General features: G+C 40.0%; 1 protein-coding gene across 1 annotated transcript in view; it reads left to right on the top strand.

The window, feature by feature from the left end:
- The window catches only part of ADAMTS12 (ADAM metallopeptidase with thrombospondin type 1 motif 12), a 228,973-nt gene that overhangs the window by 51,764 nt on the left and 151,676 nt on the right, over positions 1–25,533 (top strand). Inside the window, exon 3 of the mRNA XM_066244268.1 lies at positions 22,831–22,963. Within this exon, the coding sequence (XP_066100365.1) occupies positions 22,831–22,963 (133 nt within the window). The remainder of the gene's footprint in view (positions 1–22,830; positions 22,964–25,533) is intronic.

The raw sequence follows: 25,533 nt of genomic DNA, 5'->3' as shown, positions 1-25,533 counted from the left end.
CTCGTTGGTCCTCATTGGATTCAGCATCAGGTGTTGTATTTTCGGGACCAATTTTTGGCGGTTCATGTTGCTTTCCTGTGACCGGTCAAAAGTGCACCATGACTTTATGGACACACTGTACTATTAGAAAGACTGTTCATGTTGCTTTCCTGTGACTCTTCAGAGGGGAATCCACTCCATTCTTGTAAGTAAGGAAACACAAACTGACCCTCGACCTCATGTTAAAACAGGATAGAATCCTTCCCATGGAGATCCTGGTTCCCAACTGTGAACATACACCTGCTGGTCCTGGGAGAAAAGTTTGGGTGTTTTGGAATAATGATATTAAATAGCAGGAAGATTGTCTTCATCAAGATTCAAAAAATTTAGAGTGTATAAGGCCATAGCTAATCAATCCCTCAGGAACTCTAACTGAACACGAGGACTCCCCCTTTTTTGTTTTTCAAGATAGGTTTTTAAGATGTGGTGAACACGTTCAATACAGGCCAGTCATGTGGATTATAATGGATACCTGTAACATGTTTTAATATTCCAGTTCTGTAAAGCTATTTGGAATGCCTTAGAAGTAGAGCAAAAGCCGTTGTCTGAACTACTTAAGGGCAGCCAAGAATGGAGATAGAATCTAAGAGGTGAGAGATAGCATGCATGATGTGCTGCTTCCCCGATAGCAGGAGTAGTGTGGATCATGCCTGAATGGGTATCTATAGTAACATGTAAACACTTAAAACAACTGAGGGTAGGTTCATGAGTGATACCAGTTTGTCATATGCTATTAGGAGTAAGACCTCTGGGATCGCGCCATGTCCTAAAGACTTTCTTGAATAAAGTTGACAAGAAACAAGTTTAAAATCTAAAATTCCATTCTATTTAAGTTTAAATAAGTGTTCCTTACATATTTCTATTTTAAAGCAACAATGCCCAGAGTATTTAAATACAGGAATGAAACTATTTTATTTAGTTCAATATTAGAGCCAGCATTTTCAATTTTGCATGCAAGAACTTAATTTAGGCCTTGAAAGAGCCACATCTTGGCTCTCCTAAGTTGATATTGTTTCATAGATTTATAAGCAAAGGTCCACCAATTAGCCAGAATTCACCCTAGGGGGCCTATCCTTAAGAATGGACAGGGTGTTACCCATTTTGTTACCATATCAGACAAAAACTGAAATAGGAACCAGAATCAGACAAACCAGAGAGAAACCTCTGAAGTGTTATGTGATATTGCAACCCGGGATTTCAGCATGCAACCAGACAAGAAAGGCATTTGCCTTATCTCAGTCAGGGTGTTTTCTGACAGGGACACTGGAGAGTGGAACTAGCAGAACCTTCCTGGGTAAATACACACCCAGAGACTGCTTGGGAAGTACTGTAGTCAGATTCTCCAGGGTCCCCTTGTCTGGGAATCATTTCAAGGCAAAGAATAGGGAAGAAACAAAATGAGGGTTGTTGCTAAAACATTAAGGAAAATCAGAAAAATTCAGGATCCAGTCATAGATATTTTTCTCCAAGCCTGTATGGCTAAGAAAGAACATTGACTAAAATACTGATGGTCTGCATCTGCCTGTGTTTGATTTGTAGCAAATTGTTCGACCCCCCTGGAGCATATCATTAATAACAGGTACCTGATTTTCAAAACTCTGAAGTCCTTGTCTTATAGCTAGGTCATAATATTCATTTGCCAGACAGTATATTCAGCTGGGGAAACTAAAGTTTTTACTAGAACCTTCTAAACCAGGGGTCCCCAAACTACGGCCATGAGCCACATGCGGCACCCTGAGGCCATTTATCCGGCCCCCACTGCACTTCCAGAAGGGGCACCTCTTTCATTGGTGGTCAGTGAGAGGAGCACATTGACCATCTCATTAGCCAAAAGCAGGCCCATAGTTCCCATTGAAATACTGGTCAGTTTGTTGATTTAAATTTACTTGTTCTTTATTTTAAATATTGTATTTGTTCCCGTTTTATTATTTTACTTTAAAATAAGATATGTGCAGTGTGCATAGGGATTTGTTCATAGTTTTTTTTATAGTCCGGCCCTCCAACGGTCTGAGGGACAGTGAACTGGCCCTCTGTGTAAAAAGTTCTGGGACCCTTGTTCTAAACATTAGGAGTCATATTATATCTATTTCCTAGGGCCTTGACCATGCCTACTGTAAATGGGCTTTGAGCTCCATTCTCTCAAATACTCTTTCAATTTCTTAAATAGAGAATAAGGTAAATTCTGATGAACTCGCTGTCCCTGTTGTAGGATAACAGGGAAAGCTTTAATAGCATCTGGGTTTCCTAACATTAATCCTTCTTGGAAACAGTTTTTCATTAAGGAAGGAATATGACTCTTCCTAGGTCCAGGGGGGCGGGGGTAAGAGGTAGAGGAGGATGAGGGGAGCCAAGGGAGGAGGAAAAGGTATTTAGTCCTCCCTATCCACTTCCTCAAATTTCATTGTTGCTGTAACTGGCTGTTCAGGTTGACTATGCTGAGATTCCTCCTTTACTTTCTGTTCAGGAGGATGCAAAGAATATAAAGCAGTCCAGACAAAACCCCATGTCATGAGAGAGGAACAGAAACCTTTAACCCCTGTCCAAACTGCTTTTTCAAAACTTTTCCTACCTGCTCCCATATTCCTAAATCTAAGGTTCCTTCTTCGGAGAACCATGGGCAGTGCTCTCCTACAGCAATTAAGAGTTGCTGTAATGCTTTAGGCTCTACAGTACATTGAGCAGTGTGTCGCAGTTGTTGTAAATTCCTAACATAAATGCACTGCTGCTTGGTGAGCTCCTGAGCCATGCTGAAAATCCCTCTTTGATCTACGTGTGTCAGTCCCTTCTTCAAGGTGAGTGGAGACTATTTTTTACCAGAAATTCCCTGTGGAACGCAGCCATTAAACTTCACTTCACGTGCGAATTCCACTCGATCATGTCGGGGGGTCACCACTTGTAGTCCTCCGGCCCCCTGGGAACTACCAGTTTTGCACAGAAAAACTGCTCAATACACAAATGGCTGTCAAGAAGAAGCGGGAGAGGCAGTCAAGAGAGACTAACCTGAATCTCCTTCTCCCAGAGCTTTTATTGATCAGAGCAGAAACTTTTTTTACAAGAACGAAGATGACAAGATTACAGGGGAGGGAGAGTAGGTAATATGGGGAAAGAATGACTAATGGTCTTCTTGTTGATATGGAAAAGGGGCTAGTTTTGGTCAGTACATTCTTTTCCTTTTGCTAATTAACAACACAAAGGGAGGGGCCACCTAGAAATCTCTAGGATAATTTCCTAAAGCCTGTTCCCATGCATTCCTTTGTACAAACACGAAGGTCACTCACTGACACAGTTTCTTGGTGTTTGCATCCAAGAAACCTGCTTCCCTGTGTCTGCAGCAGGGAAGGGCATTCACATCCCCATTCATGCTCAGGGCTTTTAACTAAAGTTCCTCAATCCAAGTCATAGAGGGTTCAAGATCAGATGAGTGATTCCCTACATCTCTCTATATATAAATAACACACACATATATATAGTTACATTTAAACCTAAGTATTTCATTTTGTGTGTCCTAATGCAAATGATATTTCAAATTCCACTTGTTTGCTGGTATAGAAGGAAGCAATTGACTTTTGTGTATTAACCTCTATCTTATAACCTGGCTATAATTAGTTCCAGGAGAGTTTCTATTGATTCTTGTGTATTTTCTACATATACACTCATGCCATCTGCAAACAAAGACAATTGATTCTTCCTTCTTAATCGTGTACCTTCTATGACCTCTTTTTTGTTTTTTTTTGGTTTTATTTTTCCATTAGCTAGCACTTCAAATAGCATGTTGAAAAGTAGTGGTGAGAGAAAATCCACTTGCCTTGTACTTGAGCTTAGTGGGAAAGCTTCAGTTTCTCATTAAACATGACACTAGCTGTAGGTTTTTTTGTGGATAGTCTGTATCAACTGTTTGTTGAAATGTGGAAGTGTAGATTTTTTTGTTGTCTATTTTGTTTTTTTAATCCTGTATGGTGTTTTCTGAGCTTTTTGGATCTGCAGTTTGGTGTCTCACATTAATTTGAGGAAATTCTTAGTCATTATTGTTTCAAATATTTCTTCTGTCTCTTTTTGCCTTTTTTTTTTAATGGTATTTCCATTATGAGTATGTTACAGCTTTTGTAATTGTCCCCAAATTTTTTGGATATTCTGTTCTTTTTTTAAAGTTTTTGTTCTCTTTGATTTTTAGTTTTAGAGGTTTCTGTTGCTATATCTTCAAACTCAGACATTTTTTTCTCAACAATATCCAATCTACTACCCAGCTCATCAAAGGCATTCTTCACTTCTGCTCATGTTTTTGATCTCTGGCATTCATTTTTGGTTCTTTCTCAGGATTACCCTCTCTCTGCTTACATTCGTTGCCCCTCTGTTCTTGCATGCTGTCTACAGTATCTATCAGAGCTCTTAGCATATTAAATGTAATTTTAAATCCTTGGTCTAATAATTCCAATATTCCTGCCATATCTGGTTCTGATACTTGCTTTTTAAATATGTTATTTGCATTTTGGTATGCCTTATAATTTTTTTTAAAGAAAAATTGTGTATGTTTAAGATGTACAACATGATGCTTTATATAAAGAGTGAAATGATTACTATAGTCAAGCTAATTAACATATCCATGTCTTCACATAGTTAGTATTTTGAGGGTAATATTTTCTTGAAAGGTGGATATTGTATAGCAGGTAAAGGGAACTGCAGTAACCAGGCCTTTAGTAATATGGTGGTGAGGTGTGGGAGAAAGGGCAGTAGATGTTCAATAATCCATTGATTAGTTAGGTCTTAGTATATTGTAGTGGGTTGTGCTTCTGGACTATTTCCTTCACAAGTGTTTCTGTTTTTATTCTTCCCTTTGGGTGGCACAGGATGGCTAGAGTGGGCTGGACTCGGGTATTTCCTTTCTCCCATGTGCAAGGCTAGAGCTGTTGAGAATTGGGCGTTTTCCTTCCCCAGCTCAGTTAGGCTCTGATAATATGCCAGCAGTTTAGGCTCCGATTAACTAGTTCCCCTGAAGGCAGTCATTGCTAAGAAAAAAGTACTCTGCATGTTTTAAAATGATTCTTTTGCTCTCCCTCTGAGGGAAGCATGGGATCTTTCTCATATATTTACTGTGGGAGCCTGGTTGAGCTCCTGGAGGTAAATTTCACAATATTGCAGGGACCCCTTTTAGTTGGGTCCTCCCAGAGTTACTGCTCAGAGTTGTGCACCCTGAATCTCCAGCAGCTCGTCACTCGCAGTTCCAGTTTTCCAGCCTCGCTCTGCCCGGCACGGACATTTCTGCTCCTGAGTCTCTGCTCTGGTTCAGCCACTACCCCTGGATTCCCACCTGTCTCCCTTGTCTTAGGGTCAGCGCTCTGCTCTGTGTCCTCCTCTCTCTCGTGGATCCTAGAAGAGGTGTTGATTTTTCAGTCTGTTCAGATTTTTCTAAGTTCCTTATGATGCCCCTTTTATACCTAGTTTGGCTGGATGGATATTTCTTTTTTAGTTAAAAGTTTTAATACTAAAAACTAATCACTGTAAGAGATTTAGAATATACATATACGAAAGTAAGAAGGAGGAATGATCGTATCAGGACAGGACCATTACTGTCCTGGTGAATGCTGTCCGCTTGGTCACTGAGGTTATGATTTCATTTTTCTCTTGTGGTCAGGTCTCTGTCCATCACCATTTGTCCCTCTTGTCCCCTCTTCCACTTCCCTCATCCCGTCTCCTTCTCCTCCAACCTACTGATCCCCACACTGTTGCTGTGTCCATGAGTTTTTTTCTTTAGTTTTTTCCTTTTTTGCTCAATCCCTACATGCTCCCCCTTACCCAGTCCCTGCACCCCCAGCAGCTGTTAGCCAGCTCTCTAACCATGAGTCTGACTCTGGTTTGCTTGTTTGTTCATTTAGAAAGACAAAAGGACCATATGATTTCACTCATTCTGGGATCTAATGAACTAGACATTCTTGTATTGCTACAAAACCCCAGTTAAAGGGCTGGACAGATAATTGATGAAAGCTGGGTTGACTTGGAGTTTCCTGGGAGAAGCTGAATCCCAGGCAGCTGGAGACTCCCCCTCACCCCAAACAGTGCACAAGTTACAAACTCACAGTGAGAACGGATCCAGCAATGTCACCACGTTTTCCCAGTGGGCTCCAGGAAGGTCGACACTTGATATGAATGGGGCCTCTTGCTCCCCACAGATCTCAGATTTTCCTATATTCATTTCGTAGTTGGAAGCAACCAGGAGCCAGCACTTAAGGCTATTTCCTCCTTCATGCCCTTGAGGTCAAACAGACTGTTTTGGGAAGACCTCCTTGGAAACTTTGGAATGAAGACATGCTTAAAACCCAAGAGCTCATGTTTTCCTTAGATGAGAGTTTGTCAGATGGACCGTCACAATATAAAAAAAAGTGACCACCCACCTTCCCAGGTGTGAGTTGTTTTGAAAGAAAACTATTAGTAAAGCATAGCTGTGATTTGCAGCAAAATAAATGCTGAAAGTGATAGAGGGATATACTTCTGTATGATTTGCAGATTCATGTAGTTTTATTTGCGTTTCACTGAACCCAAGGGAAGGAGGCAGGGCAGGTATCGCTCAGCTGAGTCTCCCGATTCCCTTTCACCCCCTGCCTTCCACCTGAGTCCCAGATCATTTCTAGGGTGACATCTGTGTATCTTACTGCTGCTTCTCATTTTTCTTCCCAGTAAAAAGAGGATTGTGTTTCAGCCTTAACAGCCTTTGTGCTGAACTGGCAAAAACTCTGGAGGCTGAGATGAACTCACATCACTGTAACTGATTGAAGGCGAATACCTTCAATTTTTTTTTTTTTAATAAATTTTTATTAATGGTAATGGGATGACATTAATAAATCAGGGTACATATATTCAAAGAAAACATGTCTAGGTTATTTTGTCATCATTATTTTGCAAACCCCTCGCCCAAAGTCAGATTGTCCTCCGTCACCCTCTATCTAGTTCTCTGTGCCCCTCCCCCTCCCCCTAACTCTCTCCCTCCCTCCCTCCCATGTCCTCCCTCCCCCCCCCACCCTTGGTAACCACCACACTCTTGTCCATGTCTCTTAGTCTCATTTTTATGTTCCACCAATGTATGGAATCATGTAGTTCTTGTTTTTTTCTGATTTACTTATTTCACTCCTTATAATGTTATCAAGATCCCACCATTTTGCTGTAAATGATCTGATGTCATCATTTCTTATGGCTGAGTAGTATTCCATAGTGTATATGTGCCACATCTTCTTTATCCAGTCTTCTATTGAAGGGCTTTTTGGTTGTTTCCATGTCTTGGCCACTGTGAACAGTGCTGCAATGAACATGGGGCTACATGTGTCTTCACGTATCAATGTTTCTGAGGTTTTGGGGTATATACCCAGTAGAGGGATTGCTGGGTCATAAGGTAGTTCTATTTGCAGTTTTTTGAGGAACCACCATACTTTCCTCCATAATGGTTGTACTACTTTACATTCCCACCAACAGTGAATGAGGGTTCCTTTTTCTCCACAGCCTCTCCAACATTTGCTATTACCCGTCTTGTTGATAATAGCTAATCTAACAGGAGTGAGGTGGTATCTCATTGTAGTTTTGATTTGCATTTCTCTAATAACTAATGAAGCTGAGCATCTTTTCATATATCTGTTGGCCATTTGTATCTCTTCCTGGGAGAAGTGTCTGTTCATGTCCTCTTCCCATTTTTTTATTGGATTGTTTGTTTGTTTGTTGTTGAGTTTTATGAGTTCTTTGTAAATTTTGGATATTAGGCCCTTATCTGAGCTGTCGTTTGAAAATATCAGTTCCCATATAGTTGGCTGTCTGTTTATTTTGATATCAGTTTCTCTTGCTGAGCAAAAACTTTTAATTCTGATGTAGTCCCATTCATTTATCTTTGCCTTCACTTCTCTTGACATTGGAGTCAAGTTCATAAAATGTTCTTTAAAACCCAGGTCCATGATTTTAGTACCTATGTCTTCTTCTATGTACTTTATTGTTTCAGGTCTTATATTTAGGTCTTTGATCCATTTTGAATTAATTTTAGTACACGGGGACAGGCTGTAGTCGAGTTTCATTCTTTTGAATGTGGCTTTCCAGTTTTCCCAACACCATTTGTTGAAGAGGCTTTCTTTTCTCCATTGTGTGTTGTTGGCCCCTTTATCAAAGATTATTTGACCATATATATGTGGTTTTATTTCTGGGCTTTCTATTCTGTTCCATTGGTCTGAGTGTCTATTTTTCTGCCAATACCATGCTGTTTTGATTATCGTGGCCCTATAATATAGTTTAAAGTCAGGTATTGTAATGCCCCCAGCTTCATTCTTTTTCCTTAGGATTGTTTTGGCTATTCGGGGTTTTTTATAGTTCCATATAAATCTGATGATTTTTTGTTCCATTTCTTTAAAAAATCTCATAGGGATTTTGATGGGAATTGCATTAAATTTGTATATTGCTTTGGGTAATATGGCCATTTTGATTATATTTATTCTTCCTATCCAAGAACAAGGAATATTTTTCCATCTCATTGTATCTTTTTCGATTTCCCTTAACAATGCTTTGTAATTTTCATTATATAGGTCCTTTACGTTCTTTGTTATGTTTATTCCTAGGTATTTTATTTTTTTTGTTGCAATCGTGAAGGGGATTATTTTTTTGAGTTCGTTTTCTAATATTTCATTGTTGGCATATAGAAAGGCTATGGACTTTTGGAATACCTTCAATTTTAAGTTCTTTTCAAATGTTTGAGTCTGTCACTAAAATTTCCAGAGAGCAAAACTACCCCTGTTCATCAATTCCAGGGCCAGAGTTTAGCTTTTATCTAAGTGTAGGCAGTCTTTTTTTATTTAGAGCTGGCACCCCGGTTCTAGCTGGCACCTCGGTTCTAGCTGCCACCGTGGTTCTAGCTGCCACCGCGGTTCTAACTGCCACCCTGGTTCTAACTGCCACCCCGGTTCTAGCTGCCACCACAGTTCTAGCTGCCACCCCGGTTCTAGCTGCCACCCGATTCTAGCTGCCACCGTGGTTCTAGCTGCCACCCTGGTTCTAGCTGCCACCCCGGTTCTAGCTGCCACCGCGGTTCTAGCTGCCACCCGGTTCTAGTTGGCACTGTCTCTAGAACTGAGGTATATAACCATTGTATTAGTTTTCTATTCTTGCTTTCACGAATTGCCACAGCTGTGTTTACAACACAGATGTGTTATCTGATGATTCTGAAGGTTAGTGGTGTGAAATGGGTCTCAGCGAGCCAAAAGCATGGGCCGGCAGTGCAGCATTTCCTCTGGGAACTTGAGGATAAACCATTTCCTCACTTTTTCCAGCTACAAGAGGTCACTCTTGTGGCTTATGGCCCCATTTCTCTGTCTTCAAAGCCAGCAGTACCGGGCCCGTTCTTTTCTACGCTGCTGTCTCTCCAGTTCTCTCTGCTTCTCTCTTCCACTTATTTTTTTAAATATTTATTTAGAAAATTAAATTCAGTGAGGTGACATTGACCAATAAGAGCACATAGGTTCAAGGTAAATATCTCTATAGCATTTGAACTGTTGATTATGTGTGTGCCCATCATCCAAAGTCAAACCATTTTCCATCACCATATACTTGTCCCTCTTTACTTTCCTCTCCATTCGCCCTACTCCTGGTAACCACTTCGCTTTTATCGATGCCTATAAGTCTCATTTTTATATCTCACCTATGTGTGAAATCATATGGTTCTTAGCTTTTTCTGAATTACTTGTTTCACTTAGAGTAATGTTCTCAAGGTCCATCGTAGAATAGTTCCTTGGATAATCCAGGCAAATCTCCCATCCTGGGGTCAGATGATCAATAGCCCTAATTTCATCTGCAGTCTTAATTCGCCTTTGCCATGTAACCTAACATAGTTTCTGGGCATCTTTGGTGGGGTTGGAAAGAGCTATTATTTTGCCTACTGCATGTATATTATATTGTTTTTAGTTATTTCCTTTAAACAATGTGCATTTTATTATATAACAATTTAGGTAGTTTATCATGCCACTGAATATTCCTAAACATGGTAATACGTAAGGTCCTCTTCCCATACAAAATATGTGAACCCAACGAATTATAATTAAAACCCCAATTATGCTATAAAATAAAAGGCACAGACATCAAAAACCTTTTAAATTATTTGGAATAATAATAGTAAACCGTAAGCCCTATAAAATGAGCATGAATGTATTCTGTCCAATAATTACATATTGTATTTTCATGTACCTAAAATTATAAAGCAGGTAAAGTAAAATTCTACTGTATCATTTAAATATAATTAAAAGCTAATATCTTGGCAAGTCAAACATACATAAAACAGTTAATAACAGTTTTTTATGGTTTTTGAAATAGTGATTTTGACCACCCAAAAGCCTCTAAAAGCTTGTGGTGTATTATTTCCTGTGGTTAGCAGTTGTATTCAAATTATTTTTCTAGCATTAGAGATCTGCTTTCCAAAAATTATCTTTCTCTTTCCTTTTTTGCTGTGAGATAAACAAGAGAATAACTGAGAACAGGAAGCGAAGGTGGAAGGGAGGGCCTGGAGCAACATTAGTAAACAGTACAAGCCAATTCAATGTGGAGACCACCTGAATGTCCCGTTAAACGCAGTGCGGGTGGCATGGTGGGGTGGGTGCCCCGCCTCTCAAGAGGACAGCTTTAAATAATTTTTCTCACAGCTTTAAAACATTTTTTCACAAAAGGTGACTGATCTAACCCAGTTGATTTATCTAATGATCACGAACTTATCTCACTCAATGTTATTACCTTTCACTGTGTTTATTTCATGTAATTTCCAACCTCCTGCTGGAATTTCAACACAGATTTGAAAGAAGGACATCACTTGCTTTCCATTTCTGACCCTTTTTTCTTGCTGCACTTCCATTCTCTCCAGTCTTCCCTGTTTCAGTTTTTCTGTTGTTCTCTTTCCCTTTCTTTTCTGATGTTTGTCCTTTTTCTCTCTGTCTTCCTCCCCTCCAGGTTCTCCACCCCTCCTCTCCCTTCCCTGCTCTCGGCGCTCACCTGCGTACCACTGATTAGTAATGTATTGTACAGACTGAATGATGACTGGATATCAGGGCAGAATAAAATTTAAAAGCTCTCAGTGAAAATCATGCTTCCTAATAAATATCCCCAAATCATCACACTCTGCTTGTGTATGTCACTCAGTGTCCCTTAAATCCTTTTCCTAGCTAAAACATGTGTTATCGCTCAAACCATTGAGTTTACAGCAAGAAGTGTAGTAAAACCTTTTATATTATATATTCTGTCTGGTTTTAAAAGTATCAGCCACTAATATAGAGATTTGAAAATTTCAGAAAAGCTCAAAGAGGAAAATAAAAGTCATGTGTAATCTGATCACATGAAGAAAAGCACTAGCAAATGTTTTGAAGATCATTTTACTTTTGTTATAAAAGAAATATACTGTATATCCAATGTGGCAAATTCAGAGTTTTCAGCTATCAAAGAGAAACAAACCATTATCTAACTATTTGGAAATGCCTGTCATTAACATTAAAAAATATATATTTCTTTCCTGTATTTTCTCTGTATTTCTGCATAATTGGAATCATTCTGAACATACAGTTTTATATTCCTTCATTTAATCTCATATAATGAATATTTTTTGAAGTTATTAAGAACACCTAATGTTTTTATTTAATATCTTATTATGTTAAATGTTACACAGTTTATTTCCAGCCTTCTGTTGTTGGTCATTTAGGTTGCTTCCTGTTAGTCATTATTTTAAATAAATAGTGATGGATATCTTTGTACACACAATCATGTTTTTCTTATTTTGGACTCATCTTTGGGAAATAATTTTATATGTGATGTTTTGGGGTTAAAAGTGTGATATCTATAGCTTTTGATGCATATTGTCCCAGAAGGCAGAAGAAGTCCTCCCTTGCCCTTGAACTATGTGAATGTTTCTGACTAAGAGGTTACGATGTGGCCATACTGACAGAGTAATTGCCCAAGTTTACTGGGAAAATTTTTTCCTTTCCTTTCCCAGATTTTGATTGAGATTCACCTTCCATCAATTTTAATATTAATGAAAAAGTTGAGTTATTTATCATTTTTAAAAGTATACTCTTTTTCTTACAGTTTCAACTTTACAGAAAAGTTACAAGGATGGTCCATCTCGTTCTTGTACACGTGGTTCCCAGTTTTCTTTATTGTTAACATCTAATGCTATTATGGTATATTTGTCACAACTAAGGAACCAACGTTGGTACGTTGCTATTAACTAAACTACACACTTTATTTAGGGTTTGCTGGTTTTTCCCTAATGTCAGTCTTCTGTTCCAAGATCCCATCCTGGAAATTGCATTACTTTTAGTCATCATGTCTCTTTAACCTCCTCTGGGAGGTGACAGTTTCCCAGGCTTAACTTGTGTTTGATGATCTTAACACTTTGAGGAGTACTCTTTAGGTATTTTTGTCAAATGTCCTCAAATTTGGGGTTTGCCCAATGTTTTTTCATGGTTAGACTGGAATGAGGTGTTTTGGGGAAGAACACAACAGCAGCGAAGTGCCCTTCTCATGATGTTATCCCGAGGGCACATGCTAACAAGATGACTTACCCTTAATCAACTGCTGAGGTGGCCAGCGTCTCTGATGTCTCTCCATTGTAAAGCCACTGTTTTTCTTCTCTTTCACTCCATTCTACTGAACCAAGGCACTAAACAAAAGGCAGGGCTAGGGGGGTGGGAGCTAAGTTCTCCCTCTTGGAGGGCAGAAGATTTATACAAATTATCTGTAATTCTTCTTTACAGAACAACTTTGGATTTTAATTTCATAAAATAAGCATGCCACATAGAGATAACCATGGGTACATAATTTTTAAGAATAATTGTTTTGTTTATAAGAGAAATATATATATGTATATATTTATGTTTATATGTATATATACACAAATAAATTAGATATATTAAATATATATCAAATGGGAAAAATTTTTGGATTACAGAAAAAGTAAAAAAGAGAAAATAACCTTTATTTAGTGTTTTTACTGTGTAAGAAATTCTTGACTATACTTTTGTACTTTGCTGAACAACTGCTATTCATTAAGAACTTGGGGAGTCATGCAGGGTCAGAGAGGTTGGCATTTGCTTCAGGCCACCTCATATCTAAGAACATTGCCCTGTCACAGTCAAGGTCACTGAGAAGGTCACAAAATGGTGGGTCAACTTCAGCTGTCATTCAGCTGCTTCAGAAAGTTCTGTGGTGTTCACCACACACTTTGCAGAATAGAGTGAATAGTTGTACTCTTGAAATTTTGACAAGAATGCTTTGTTGTATAATTATTAGTAAGGATTTTAAATATTTTGTGCCATTTATCATTTCTCTATTATGAATTATTTGGGGCATAAACAGTTTGAAATGGTGAATTAAAAGAAAAGTAGACTTATTTTTCTGAGCTTAAAAAGAACGAATTTAGTGTTATAATCTCTTCGATGTGGGTGTGAAGGTTTAACTTGTTGTCTATTTAAATTTGTTGAAAATGTGTCTAATGACTATTTTTATGTTCCTGAAACATCAAAGATGAGAAATGGAACAATTGTATTCCTTTCCTCCCTAATGATAACAGAGAATAAGAGAGGAGCCATCTTAGGGTATGAGATTTGGACAGAATTCTCCAAGATGGGAAATAGCACAAGTCATAACCAATGTTTCATGACCAAGCAAGCCACACCTGAGTGTGCACACTGGTGGGATATAGACCAGAAGAAGTTGATATGACCCGGGAACCCCAGAGTGGTTTGGGACTCAGAGATGCTAGTTATGATGGAGTATAGGAGAATGAGGTACGGAGCCAAAAGCAGGATGGCGGTCTGCTTCCACTACCTCAGGGGGAACTACTAACACTGGGCGTCGTTTTATAAGACTGGAGTTTTCTTCTCAGAAGGAATTAAATGGCCCAAGAAAAGAGTCCTTTACATTTTGGCATTTAGGCAGTCCTCCAGCCACAGAGATGAGGTACCTCCCAGGCCCCCTTCAGAATATTCTAAAGTCCTATATGCATACACAGAATGCCTCACCAGCTTTTCAGAACCCCCTCAAGGATGTCAAGACATTTTAGGAAAACCCTCAGAATGAAAGAGGTAGAGTAGAACAAGGTAAACAGACAGGAAACAATAACTTTGGGGACATCAGATAATAAAGCAGGAAAGAATGTAACAAACAAACAAGCGAACTTCAAACTCTTTAATTAGTGTCCTTAGAAGTTTTCTAGAATGGATTGTCTCCATCAAATGAGAAGAGCATACTGTGGAAAAGAACAATTTGAAACCAAGAAAGAACTGTCTGGAAGAAGAAATAATGAAATTTAAAAAGAAATCAATAGAAATGTTGGAAGATAAAGCCAAGAGAATCCCTTAAAAAATTGATAAAGCAGACTCATAGAAACAAAGAACAAACTGATGGTCACCCAAAGGGGAGGGAGGGAGTGATGGGTAAATGAGGTGAGGAGAATATGGTCTGTAATAGTTTGAATTTTTTGCACGTTGACAGATGGTTACTAGGCTTAGCGCGATGTTTAGAGTGTAAGAAACATAAATGTTGAATTACTGTTGTATACCTTGAACTAATATTACTTGTATGCCAACTATATTATATTTTAAAAGTAGATAAAGAAGACCAAGAGTAGGAAAATATGACAGAAAAAGCAGGGAAACCAGAGGAACAATCTAGGAAGTCTATTATCCAAGAGTGTCTCTTAACTGGAGGGCTGAAAAGCATAGTATCCAGGGTGAGACAGTCCACTTAGGGTCCAGCACAGTGGGTGTAGGAAGACTCACTCAAAAGCACCTAATTGTGAAGTTTCCAAATAGCATGGGAGAAAGAAGATCCTGAACCTTTTGGGAAGAGAGAGAGGCCATCCAAAAAGGACTGAGATACAGAAAAACTATCAGACTTCTGCACTTTGAAAATGGATGCTGGAATGAACCATATTGATGTGAGAGCCAGAATTCAATGGTCCTAATCTCAAGGGACCATCAAGGGAGGTCCCTGGGTGATAGCCAGAGCAGGCCCGCTTAAAGCAAGGAGATGGAGAGCTCCGGGGGATGTCTCCACGGAAAAAAGGGAGCTCAATTAGAATAGTCCCTGATATGTTGGGGATTTAAAAAGAGTAGATTGTAATAACAAGGAAAACAATGCAATAAGAGAAGAAAGATACCTAGAAATTCCAAAAAAACCCAAAAAACTGCAAGAATGGAAATACTAGTAACCTAACTGGTGTAGAGATCAACCTATTAGAGTAGATTTGAGTTGTGTTAGCACATACTGGCTGAATCCCTAGCTTCCCTCGTTGTAATAATGTAACTGCATTCGTCTATATTGGTTTGGACAAAGTAAGGATACTAGAAGCCTGGCAGAGGGATTGGATGAGGAGGCCAAGTTCTCAGGTGTTGTAGCAGGCACAGTACTTCAGATAATGCCTGAACCTGATGTAAGAAAATAGCAGCATCTTATTTTAGAAATACGGAGATAACTTCCAGAAGAATATGAAAAGAAAAGTCAAGAGTCATTATCTCTGGGAGTTGGGGAGGGTAGAGCAAAAGATTATTGTTTTTCATAACAGGCTTTTAAAAATATTCCACTTTTTAAAGCATATGCTTGAAATATATCTGAAGTTATTTAAAAATAATTTATTGTATACTGACCAAATGCATTTTATTAAACTTCATTAGATTCTGGATTACAAAAAAAGGAAGCAAACAATGAGTCACTTTTAAAGACATTTTGGGGACAGTATGCGAAATTTGAACATGAAACGAAAATTGGAATATGTTGTGGAATTATTAATTATTGCTCATTTTCTAAGGTGAGTTGATGGTTCCTCACCTCTTTTTTCTCCCTATGCCATGTTTGAGGGAGGACTCTAGTCACACTAAAGTATTAGAGAGCACTGTATATTTTATTGCAGATTTCAAAGATAAAAGAGTTTACAGTGCATATTTCCCATCATGCTCCATGCTAAAACCCCCATTTTCTGTATGCAAATCTTCCACTATGGCTGCCAGCCGGCGTTCCTTCCTCTCTGGGTCTTTCACTTTCTGGCCTCCGCCTCCAGGTGCTGCTTTGGCTGCACCTGGATTATTTCCAGGACTTGCAATTTCTCCTGTCTTTCTTATAAACACAGTTATTTAGGGCTTTTTCAGCTACTGTTTCTCTCCCCCAGCACTTCAATGTCACCTTCAAGAATGTGAAAGTCTGTTCTCCAGAGTGGGAAGATTTTGTTTGCCCTCAACTGAAAAATACTACAGTGACCCACACATGTTCTCCTGACAGGGTAGCTGGAGTTACAAATAATATATGTTTGTTCCATTTTATCTGTGCCATTAGTGCGGCAGAGGAAGTGGAGACAGTGAATGTCCACGTTCACATCTTGAATGTCTCACCCTAGACCTTGTCTCCATTTTTTCACTTCTCTCCTATGGCACTTTGTGAAGGTAACATGCTAACAAACTCCTCAACGTTCACCTCTTCCCTTCACTAAGCCACCAGGGAAGATGGTCCCTTTTGACCCTAAGTCATTGTTAAACATCAGAATGTTTTGGAGCCATAATTACTTTGGTGGCCATAACAAACAGCTTGACTGGTGGCTGTGCTCTTCCCTCCAGGGGTGGGAACAGTCTCCCAGCAGGGATTGTTGCCCTTCATGGTGCAAGAAGCAGGGTGAGAAAGACTTTGTATCCTTGCAGTAGAGGACGGTCCCAGGTCAGAGAAAGATTGCCTGATGGGCAGCGTGAAACAATAGTGCTTTGTTGTGGTTCAATCCACCATCTTGGTTTTCTGCTCCTTACGGGAGCAGGTGCTTTTACTTCTGTGAAACTGGTTCTCTCTTCTTCTCCCTTAAAACATATTTCCTGGACTTGGAATATGCTAGCAATTTTCCCCCTTTCTTTCAGTTGGACTCCTCATTTTTCTGGTGATGGCAAGCCTAGATTGTTGCTTAGAGAGACCAAAAAACAGAAAACAAAACAAAACAAAAAAACCCCAAAACATAAAGATGCCCACCCACTTTGCAGAGAGCAGTGTACCTTAATGGGTTCATCAATTTGAATGCTAATGTCACCCAGAGTGACCCTCACAGACACAACCGGAAATAATTAATCTGGCACCCAGTCAAATTGACACAGAAAATTAATGGTCCATCTCATTAGGCATCTGGGTGGGGTGGGGGGCTGATTCTTAGACTTTCATAATGGCTAACAGCTAACACTTATTAGGCACTCACAATGTGCTTACACACATGTAGACACTTTATATGAACTTATTTAATATACCTGACAACTCTTAGTAAGTTAGTTAACAAGTTACTATCACTCTCACTATTTATACTTTCCAGATAGGGAGACTGAGGCCAGAGGAGTTACCTCCAGCTCGGAGATAAACCACGTGGCTGGCCTAGGGCGTGTTTGCCTTTGGTCAGCCCTTTACATTGTGTTCACTGTGTGTGACACTATGATAAACGCATCCATGTGCATATATTGAGCTCCTAGCACATGGCAAGCCTCCTGCTAGGCGTTTTATATACAGTGTCTCTGATAGTTATAACCCTGCACACGAAGGTAGATTTTGTCTCATTTTATAGGTAAGAGAACCGGGCTCAATGTATTAACTAATTTGGCCACGATCATACACCTCATGGTATTTCTATTAAACCTTGTCATAACATTTCGAACCTTGTCATAACGTTTTGGTCTATAATTTTTTAAAATCCGTTTTATCCATTTTTCAGTAGACTCTGGACCGCCAGCCAGCAGGCAGGGCTGTGGTCTTCGTGCACTGGGGTTGTGGCAGGGTCCCTTGAAGAACAGCCTAGAGTGATGGGGAAGTGCAGGCTGGTACTCCAGTGCTCCTGGGGACAAGTCCCTCTGGAAGGGGGACCTGGCTTCCAGTTCTTCCAATTCTATATGATCATAACCCCGGCCCCAGGGCTCTGCTGGGATCTCCTTCCTCTTTGGTCTCAGGCCAATGGCAGCCCCTTACACAGCCCTGATCCTGCCAAATTTGCTCCCAATGACTCATTTTAATTTTTACAAATGTTATATCTTTTATACTTAGTTTCCTCTTTTAATTCTCTCAAGTCTGAATGCAGTACATAGATGGTTCCAAGCTAGCTCCTGACCAATGGATCATAGAAAACAAACTGTTGTAGTGAAACGTCACATTTTGGAAGTCTGTGTTTCTTTTAAGTGCCTCCCTTGATTACAGAACTCACCATGGTATGATGAGCAGGCTTATGGGTCTCTCTCCTTCACTGGTCAGCCAGTCTCCAGAAACACACAGTTCAGTATGGCAGCCGTTAACTTCCTGTGACTATTTAAATTTAAGATAATACTTAAAGTTAGATGAGATTAAAATGTCAGTTCCTCTCTTGCATTAGGCACATCTCAAGTGTTCAATAGTTACATGTGGCTAGTGGCCGCCGAATTGGCCAGTGCAGATATAGAACATCTCCATCACCATAGGAAGGTCTACTGGACAGCACTGTGGTGGGAAGTAGGGGCCAGGTCTTCTGCAGGTGACTGCATGAACATGGGAGCTGCCAGGTGGGTGCAGCAGAGAATGTCTTTCTGGCTTGGGCTTTATATCCTCAAACCATATGAGTTACTAGGGCTTCCAAGACTAATAAGCAACATCTCATGAATCAGTGGCATTGCCTTCACCATCGCAGCAGAGGCAGGGGTGTTCCTAGGGGAATCTTCTCAGTGGTTTTGCTTCTCTGTTTTCCGAGGCTTTTCTTATCCCTTGACTTCTAATTTAGGGTCCTGACTGCATACTAGATGAGAAAAAGTTATTCTACCTCTTGCAAACCAGCAAAAAGAAAGTGAGTGATTCTGGGAGGCTGTTATGGCATTAGGACTGTGCCACGTGTTTTGCAGACTACAGAAGTGCAATCTTTTGTCTTTACTCTAAAAGCTTCTGCTTTCACTGGGCTCTGTTTCCCCTGAAATACAGCACTGGAATCTGTAGCACCTAGGGAGGGACCTTCCCTCACCTCCTGCGAGGTGCTGTGTGAGGTGGTCTGGTACATGAGGTTTGCGTTCCGGGCCCAGTGCCCCCAGAGGCCAAGGCCGGTCTCTTGGGCCATGTGAACAGTAAGTCCTTTTCAACACAAACACGCTAAGGCTCTGCTGTCTTCTTTCTACTGTTTTATGGATATCAGTCTTATCTTCCCGACTGGGCCATAAACCTCGAGGGCAGGTGTCACCACCCCTCTTAGAGCTGTTACCTGATTGATGCAGATTGATATGTGATAAGGGTGATTGGGGGAGAGTGCGATTTTGTCCTCTTTCCTGTGTATATAATGAGTAACAGGTGGTATCTTTTCCAATGATCCATGTACTACAATTGAGTATCTTGGATACCTCTTTATCCCAAACCATTTTTTCCTGTTCTTGGTTTCTGAATAAATTGATAAGGTTGTCTTTTATCACCATGGGAAGAAACAAATTGATCTGGTAACTTCTGAAGTTTTCAATAGAAAGGAAGTTTTCAAATGGGTTGGTTGATGAGTTTTGGTGGCATTATTCCACAACTCAGGGTGGGTGCTAGTCATAGTTTATCCTGTATAAAAGTCACCCCATTGAATTATGCAACAGAGTTCTGAGTGTTGGAACTACTTTGGTATTTCCTTCCTATGTCTTTTATAGAATCATTGGTTTTTACTTTTCTGTGTGCTGGGCTATATCCGTGGTCCTCCTGAAGACGTGCTAGCATAAGTTGGATGTCTCTCCAAGGTTTCTAGGCTCTGTGATTCTAGAATACTCTATTCACAAAATCCTTGTAAGATGCTTCCCATTTCCCACTAGACCCCAAATTATTGTACTAACTGAAGTGTAATATCAACTATATCATGATGACTAAAACTTTAATGGGAATTGAGGAGAAGGAGGTATTTTCAGTCAAAACTAGGATAGATAAATTGGTTCTAAAGAGTCTGTGCCCACCATTCATTGGCAGAAAGCAGCAGAGTGTCAGTGCCAAGTGACTCACCAAGGTAGCCCAGCCCTGTCTCCGCCCCACCAGCTGGGCTTGCCTGAGGAGTAGGAAGCAATATGAGGAGTCCAATTTAATGGGCCTTGAGAAATCCATCTGCCTTAAAATCTTTACAATTGGCCAGTCCCTGGCACTTGAGATACACATTGTTTTCCTTTTGTGTCAAGTAATGCTTCCTGTAAAAGAATTAAGAGTAGGCTTAAAACTAATTTATTAGTATTAGAAACCAGAAGAACGGCTCCTGTTGGGGGATGTTATTGACTGGGAGGGGGAACAGGGAGTGTCTGGGCAGTTGGGAATGTTCTGTTTCTCTATTTAGGTGTTCCCTCTGTGGAAGATTTATGGGACTTCACAGTTCTGGTTTGCACATCTTTCTGTATGTTTATAATGCTTCAGAATAAAGTTTATTTAAAGTAGCTCTTCCAAGATAGCCTTGAGAAACATTCACAGATATTTATAACTTTGTTGAAACAATGAGGTGAGTTTATTTCCAAAAGAGAGTTAGCAGTGTGGAGGAGAAAGAGTACATGACAGAGAAGAGAAGAGTCAGTTTCTCTTCTTTGAGCTTCTGTCTGAGGTTCATTCCATCTTGGGTTTTGTTAGGAACAGAGTACAAGTCCCCAGTGAAGTGGGTCTTGTCTTTATTTTCCTTCAAGTTCATTTCCATTCTCCTTCAAAGGTGTGGCAAAGGTGAGCAGACTAAAGAAGATTGGAACAAAGAGTGTCTTCTTTGGCTCAAACCCAGAGCTGGTGATTGGAGGTGACTTTCGTAGGCAATTAGTCTCAGGGAAGGCTTGGAGCCAGTCCTTCCTTTGCAAAGTGAACCGGACATGCTTCCTTCCCACATGACCTGGCTCTGGTGAAGTGAGAGAGACCAACAAACCATGGCCACCTGCGTACCAGGTGTTCAAAGTTCTGTGTTTATGTTGGGGGAGAGAGGAGGTGCAGAGCTCAGCTGGGAAATCTTCCCACCTCACTCTGCCCAGACCAGTGGAGGTCTCTTCATTCCCTCTCCTGCCCGGCCCCTTCTCTGTGATGCTCACCTGTGGTCCTGGGGCCAGCAGCCTTACTCGCATGTGAGCCGGTGCCCTGCTTCCCCTCCAGCTGGTGCGCCACCCCGCTTTGCTAGCTCTCCATTGAGCTTGGGAGAAATATTTAGGCTGATTAGATGATTTCTGGGTGCACGCTGCCAAGGCCGGCCTCGTGGAGGAATGCAGATGGAAGGCTTTAGGAAAGTGCTTGTTTGGCTCTCAGGCATTCTCATTCATGTTGCCCATAAAACAGTTATTATAGTCTCAACTAGAGTCCCATCTGTTTCTTCTGTACCACCTGGGTCTAAAATTTGAGGCTGAAGAAATGACAATAAATCCTTCTTGTTGGTGATTTTTGTCTTCACGAACATTGATATTGGGTTGATAACCTTGTCACAAAGGACCCCAAACCAGCCATCCTCAAGGAGTTATTGACTTCTACTTTCCTTTTATGGGACAGATGAGCTTCATCCGCAACAGGCACGCTCTCTCCAGGTGTCCTTGGTCTTTGTCTCGGAGTGGAAGTCAAACCAGGTCTCAGCACTCCACGAGTCTGTTTCCAGCTATTTTCTTGCAATTGGGACCTTGTCAGTTCTTCCTGTCCCAGAGGGTTGTCTTTGGATAATCATACTGAGAAAAAACTGTCTCCCAAGAAATGTCAGCAAATTTGAAGTCAGATATAACCACTGTCAGAGCTAGTAGTTAAACATGACCGCCCTGCATTTGGAAAGCAGTTGACACAAGCCCTAATTCACTTGATTCTCCTAAGAGCCCTGTGAGGTAGCAGGCATTATCCCCATTTTATAGGCTGGGCCACCAATTCAACGTCACATAGCTATTGTTATGACTCCCAGTAAAGTGTTCTTTTTTTTCTATTCTCCTTGTTAGAAAGCTGAACTTTGTCCAAGATCATAGAGTTAATCAGTGGAGAAGCTGGGATTTGAACCAATTTTAATTTCAGAGTCCGAGTTTCTGATCACCTCCAGCAGGTTGTTTAGGGTAAGACCTGTTAGTCATTAAAACAGAGTTCAGATCCTGAGAGTTAAGTCCATCTATGGAAGCCATTATTAGCAAAGGCGTTTTCTAAGCATCTCAAATGGGCACTATGAAATTTTCCTAAAGAGAAGAAAGTTGTAGGCTATGTCACCTCTAGACCTGACCTCCAGAAAGCGTTGCTCACTGGCCAGCACTCTAGCACATCACGGATTCCCATATCTGTGAAATAAGACACCTGGAAACCCTGCCTCAGATCGGGGACTCAGTGTTACAGTTCTTTGTTTTCTTGAAAGCAGAATGGCATTAAACTCTTCAAGTTAAGCTGCTGCATGAATAGGTAACTGGGCTACCCACATACAGGTAAATAAATCTTCCACAAGCTGTCAGTGGAATATGGAGCATAGTACCAGCTCCATGATACAGCAGCCAGGAAGCACTGACTCTTAATTTAAAATTTATAGATACCCAGCCTCAGGTTTTAGAAGGGGAATCCATGCACCTACAAAATTGTATGCTACATTTTAGATAGATGTGTATATGTGTGCTTCTTACATTAGAATCTCAGGGGGATCCATGACCCCTAAACATTTAATAACCATTATAGCTATGAAGACCTTTCATTAAATGACATCTGTGAGATCAAATGCCAGCTATGAAAACATTGACCTCATGAGTTTTAGGGACACCCATAACCTATATATTATAATTGTCACTTTACTAATTTTCTTTGCAGAGATAAAGAATTGATTCAAACAAACCTTTCTGTTGCCTATATTTGCAGACTGGGTTTTTCCACCTACCACATGGAGACTTTTTTATTGAGCCTGTCAAAGAGCATCCCCTGGCTGAAGGGGAGTACCACCCACACATCATCTACCGGAGGCAGAGGAAGGAGCCAACCTGCGGATTAAAGGGTATTGTGACTTAAACCTCCTCACTGGGTTGAGGAGTTTGTTTTGTTCTATTATTGTTTTCCAACATGACCTGTTCTTTATTTAAATGTTATCTCCTCCCCATTATGCTGCCAAAAAGTATGCACCCTTGTATTCATCATTTCAGTTCTCTGTAAGTCTCTGTGTTCTTAATGGGAAAGTATAAAGGCAGTTATTACTTCCTTGCCACAGTAGTTGATGGTATTCATATGAGATTCATAGTGGTGAATTTGTTTAAAATAAAAAAGCTCTTCCAAACTCCTTAGAAGAAGACAGTTTAAAGAAAAATGATTTTCAGTATCAGCAATGTTATGATACATTAGTGTAGAATACGGTCAGATAGCTTGTCATATCTGCATATGGAGCACAGATTTAAGTGTTTGATGATACTGATGATGTGTGAAGAGAAACAAAAATATCAATACATGATCAAATGACGAATTTAGCTAAGCTTCTTTTGGTTGTGTGTTGTTTCTCCTTCACTGAGGTAGGTACCCTGCCTTAAGCCCCTGGAATGATCTGAACTGATCCTTTCTGCCTTGTACTGATCAGTTTCAGGTAGTTTTCAGAGATAAACTGACCTAATTATTTTCTTGCAATGTCTACATTCTCTTTAATGTGGGGTAGATAATGGTTTATACATAGAGGGCCACTGGAAATTAGGGCGTTTTCTTAAATACTGTACAGTTCATCCTTAGAAGATTAAAATAATAAGCTAGAAGAACAGTTAATAAAAAAATATTGTTTATATGTATTAAGGATTTAGAAACCATGGCCTTCAAAATGAAAATAGGTAGGTGATGAAGGAATTAGGGAAGATGGATTCTGATAAGGGTTTGCGGGGACTCAGAACTTGAGATTTGTAAGTGGGGAAATGAAAGGAAATTGAAAGAACGGGGACAAATAATTTCTCTACAGACTTCACCCAGACCCTCTGATCAATGGTACGTTTCCTGGAAGTTTCTTCTAAAATCTTAGCAGAGTATATAAGCAGCAAAGAACTTTTGCATCTGTAATGTTTTCTCTACACAAAAATGGACAGCTGCTTAAATTTCTGTATGATGCTGCAACTTTTTCCTAAATTAGATACCTTCCTGTCTCAATCTCCTTGTAATAAGTACCAAAAGAAGGGAAGAGACATATGTCTGACTAATTTGATTGATAAAGATACCAATCAAGGTAACTTAAGTCTTAATGTGAATTTTTAGGACTCTGTCACCGATCCAACCACCTGAATAATTATTACCAAATTTCTATTTCACATTGGGTGACAAATAACTCTTTGTGTGTGCGATGCAATGTGTTTTAGATCACTGTGTCATCAGTTTGGCAGAGAGAGTCTCTAGGGCAGTGTGTGAACTTGGCCGGATAATTGCTCCATAGGCATAGTTGCTCTGTGACGTCAGTTGTGCTGTTCTTCGTCCACCCACCTTGGACACCCTCTCTCCCTCATACCTTCCCTGATGAAGGAGAGTTGATTAATAATGCATGGAGAACAGCATGCATTTCATCACAAAGATAGAAGGTATGAAAAGGAAAAGAGCGGGGTTTACAAGTGTCATGCTCCCATTAGGTCACACGCTGTGCCACACTTCTAATACTTGTCATACTATTTTTCATTATTGTCCGTCTAGACCAACCTGAAGACTTACTGCTGCCACTTCTATGAAACCTTCTCTGATTGGTCCCACCTTGGAACAGTCTTTGCATTAGGAATTTCTCCACATACATCTTCTAAAAGACACTCTCTTATACTTGCAATTGTGGCTCAGAGAAGGGAGTGAATTTTTCCGAAGCTTCAATGTAGCTGGTGTTCAGGATCTAGCCAAACTCAGAAGTTAAGGTTCTATTATACTTTGGGCTTTCTTTTAACTCTTCCTTGAACATAAATCTTGTTTTATCAACTACCTTGAAATCCCGGTTAGGATAAAAATTCCATCCTCAAATAGGATGTAACATAGTGTTAGGTGCAAAGTTCAATAAATCGTTGAAATGAAACTAAGACTGATTCATAGCCATGTAGATGAAACAAGACAATATCAGCCTGTGGGATGTAAACATTGATAGGAGAAAAGAAATGTGTGTTTCCTAAATGCTGAGGAAGCCTCAATTCTGTTCTTAAGGCCTTTTAACTGATTATCAGTTGTTTGTGACCATTTCCCTTCCTAAAATGATAAGCATGAATCAATGCTTAAATGGCAGCAAGAGATTCAAGAAAAATCTAATGGTTTATGAATATTCTTAAGGCATATATGACATTTGGAATTTTTAAAACTTGGTAAATGAAAATGAACTTGATCGGGCTGAACCAGGTAATTTGAAACATTCTTATACCACGTTGCCCTGCAGAGATAATGGCATAACTGACAGTAGCAAGTCCTTTATCAACGTTAAGTCACACTTCATACTTAGGTCAGTTGGTATTGCAAGATTACATTACTGTGATTATGTCAAGAAAGATCACCTTCTATAAAGGAGTCTGTCTTTCAAAGCAGGAATACCATTGGTGTTGGAAAAAGATGTATTTTAGAAGTATTCTAATTCTTCAGGAG

The sequence above is a fragment of the Saccopteryx bilineata genome, chromosome 1, assembly GCF_036850765.1.
Source record: "Saccopteryx bilineata isolate mSacBil1 chromosome 1, mSacBil1_pri_phased_curated, whole genome shotgun sequence".
Classification (NCBI taxonomy): domain Eukaryota; kingdom Metazoa; phylum Chordata; class Mammalia; order Chiroptera; family Emballonuridae; genus Saccopteryx; species Saccopteryx bilineata.
The sequence above is the reverse complement of the archived record's forward strand: the minus strand, read 5'-3'. Positions and strand labels throughout refer to the sequence as shown.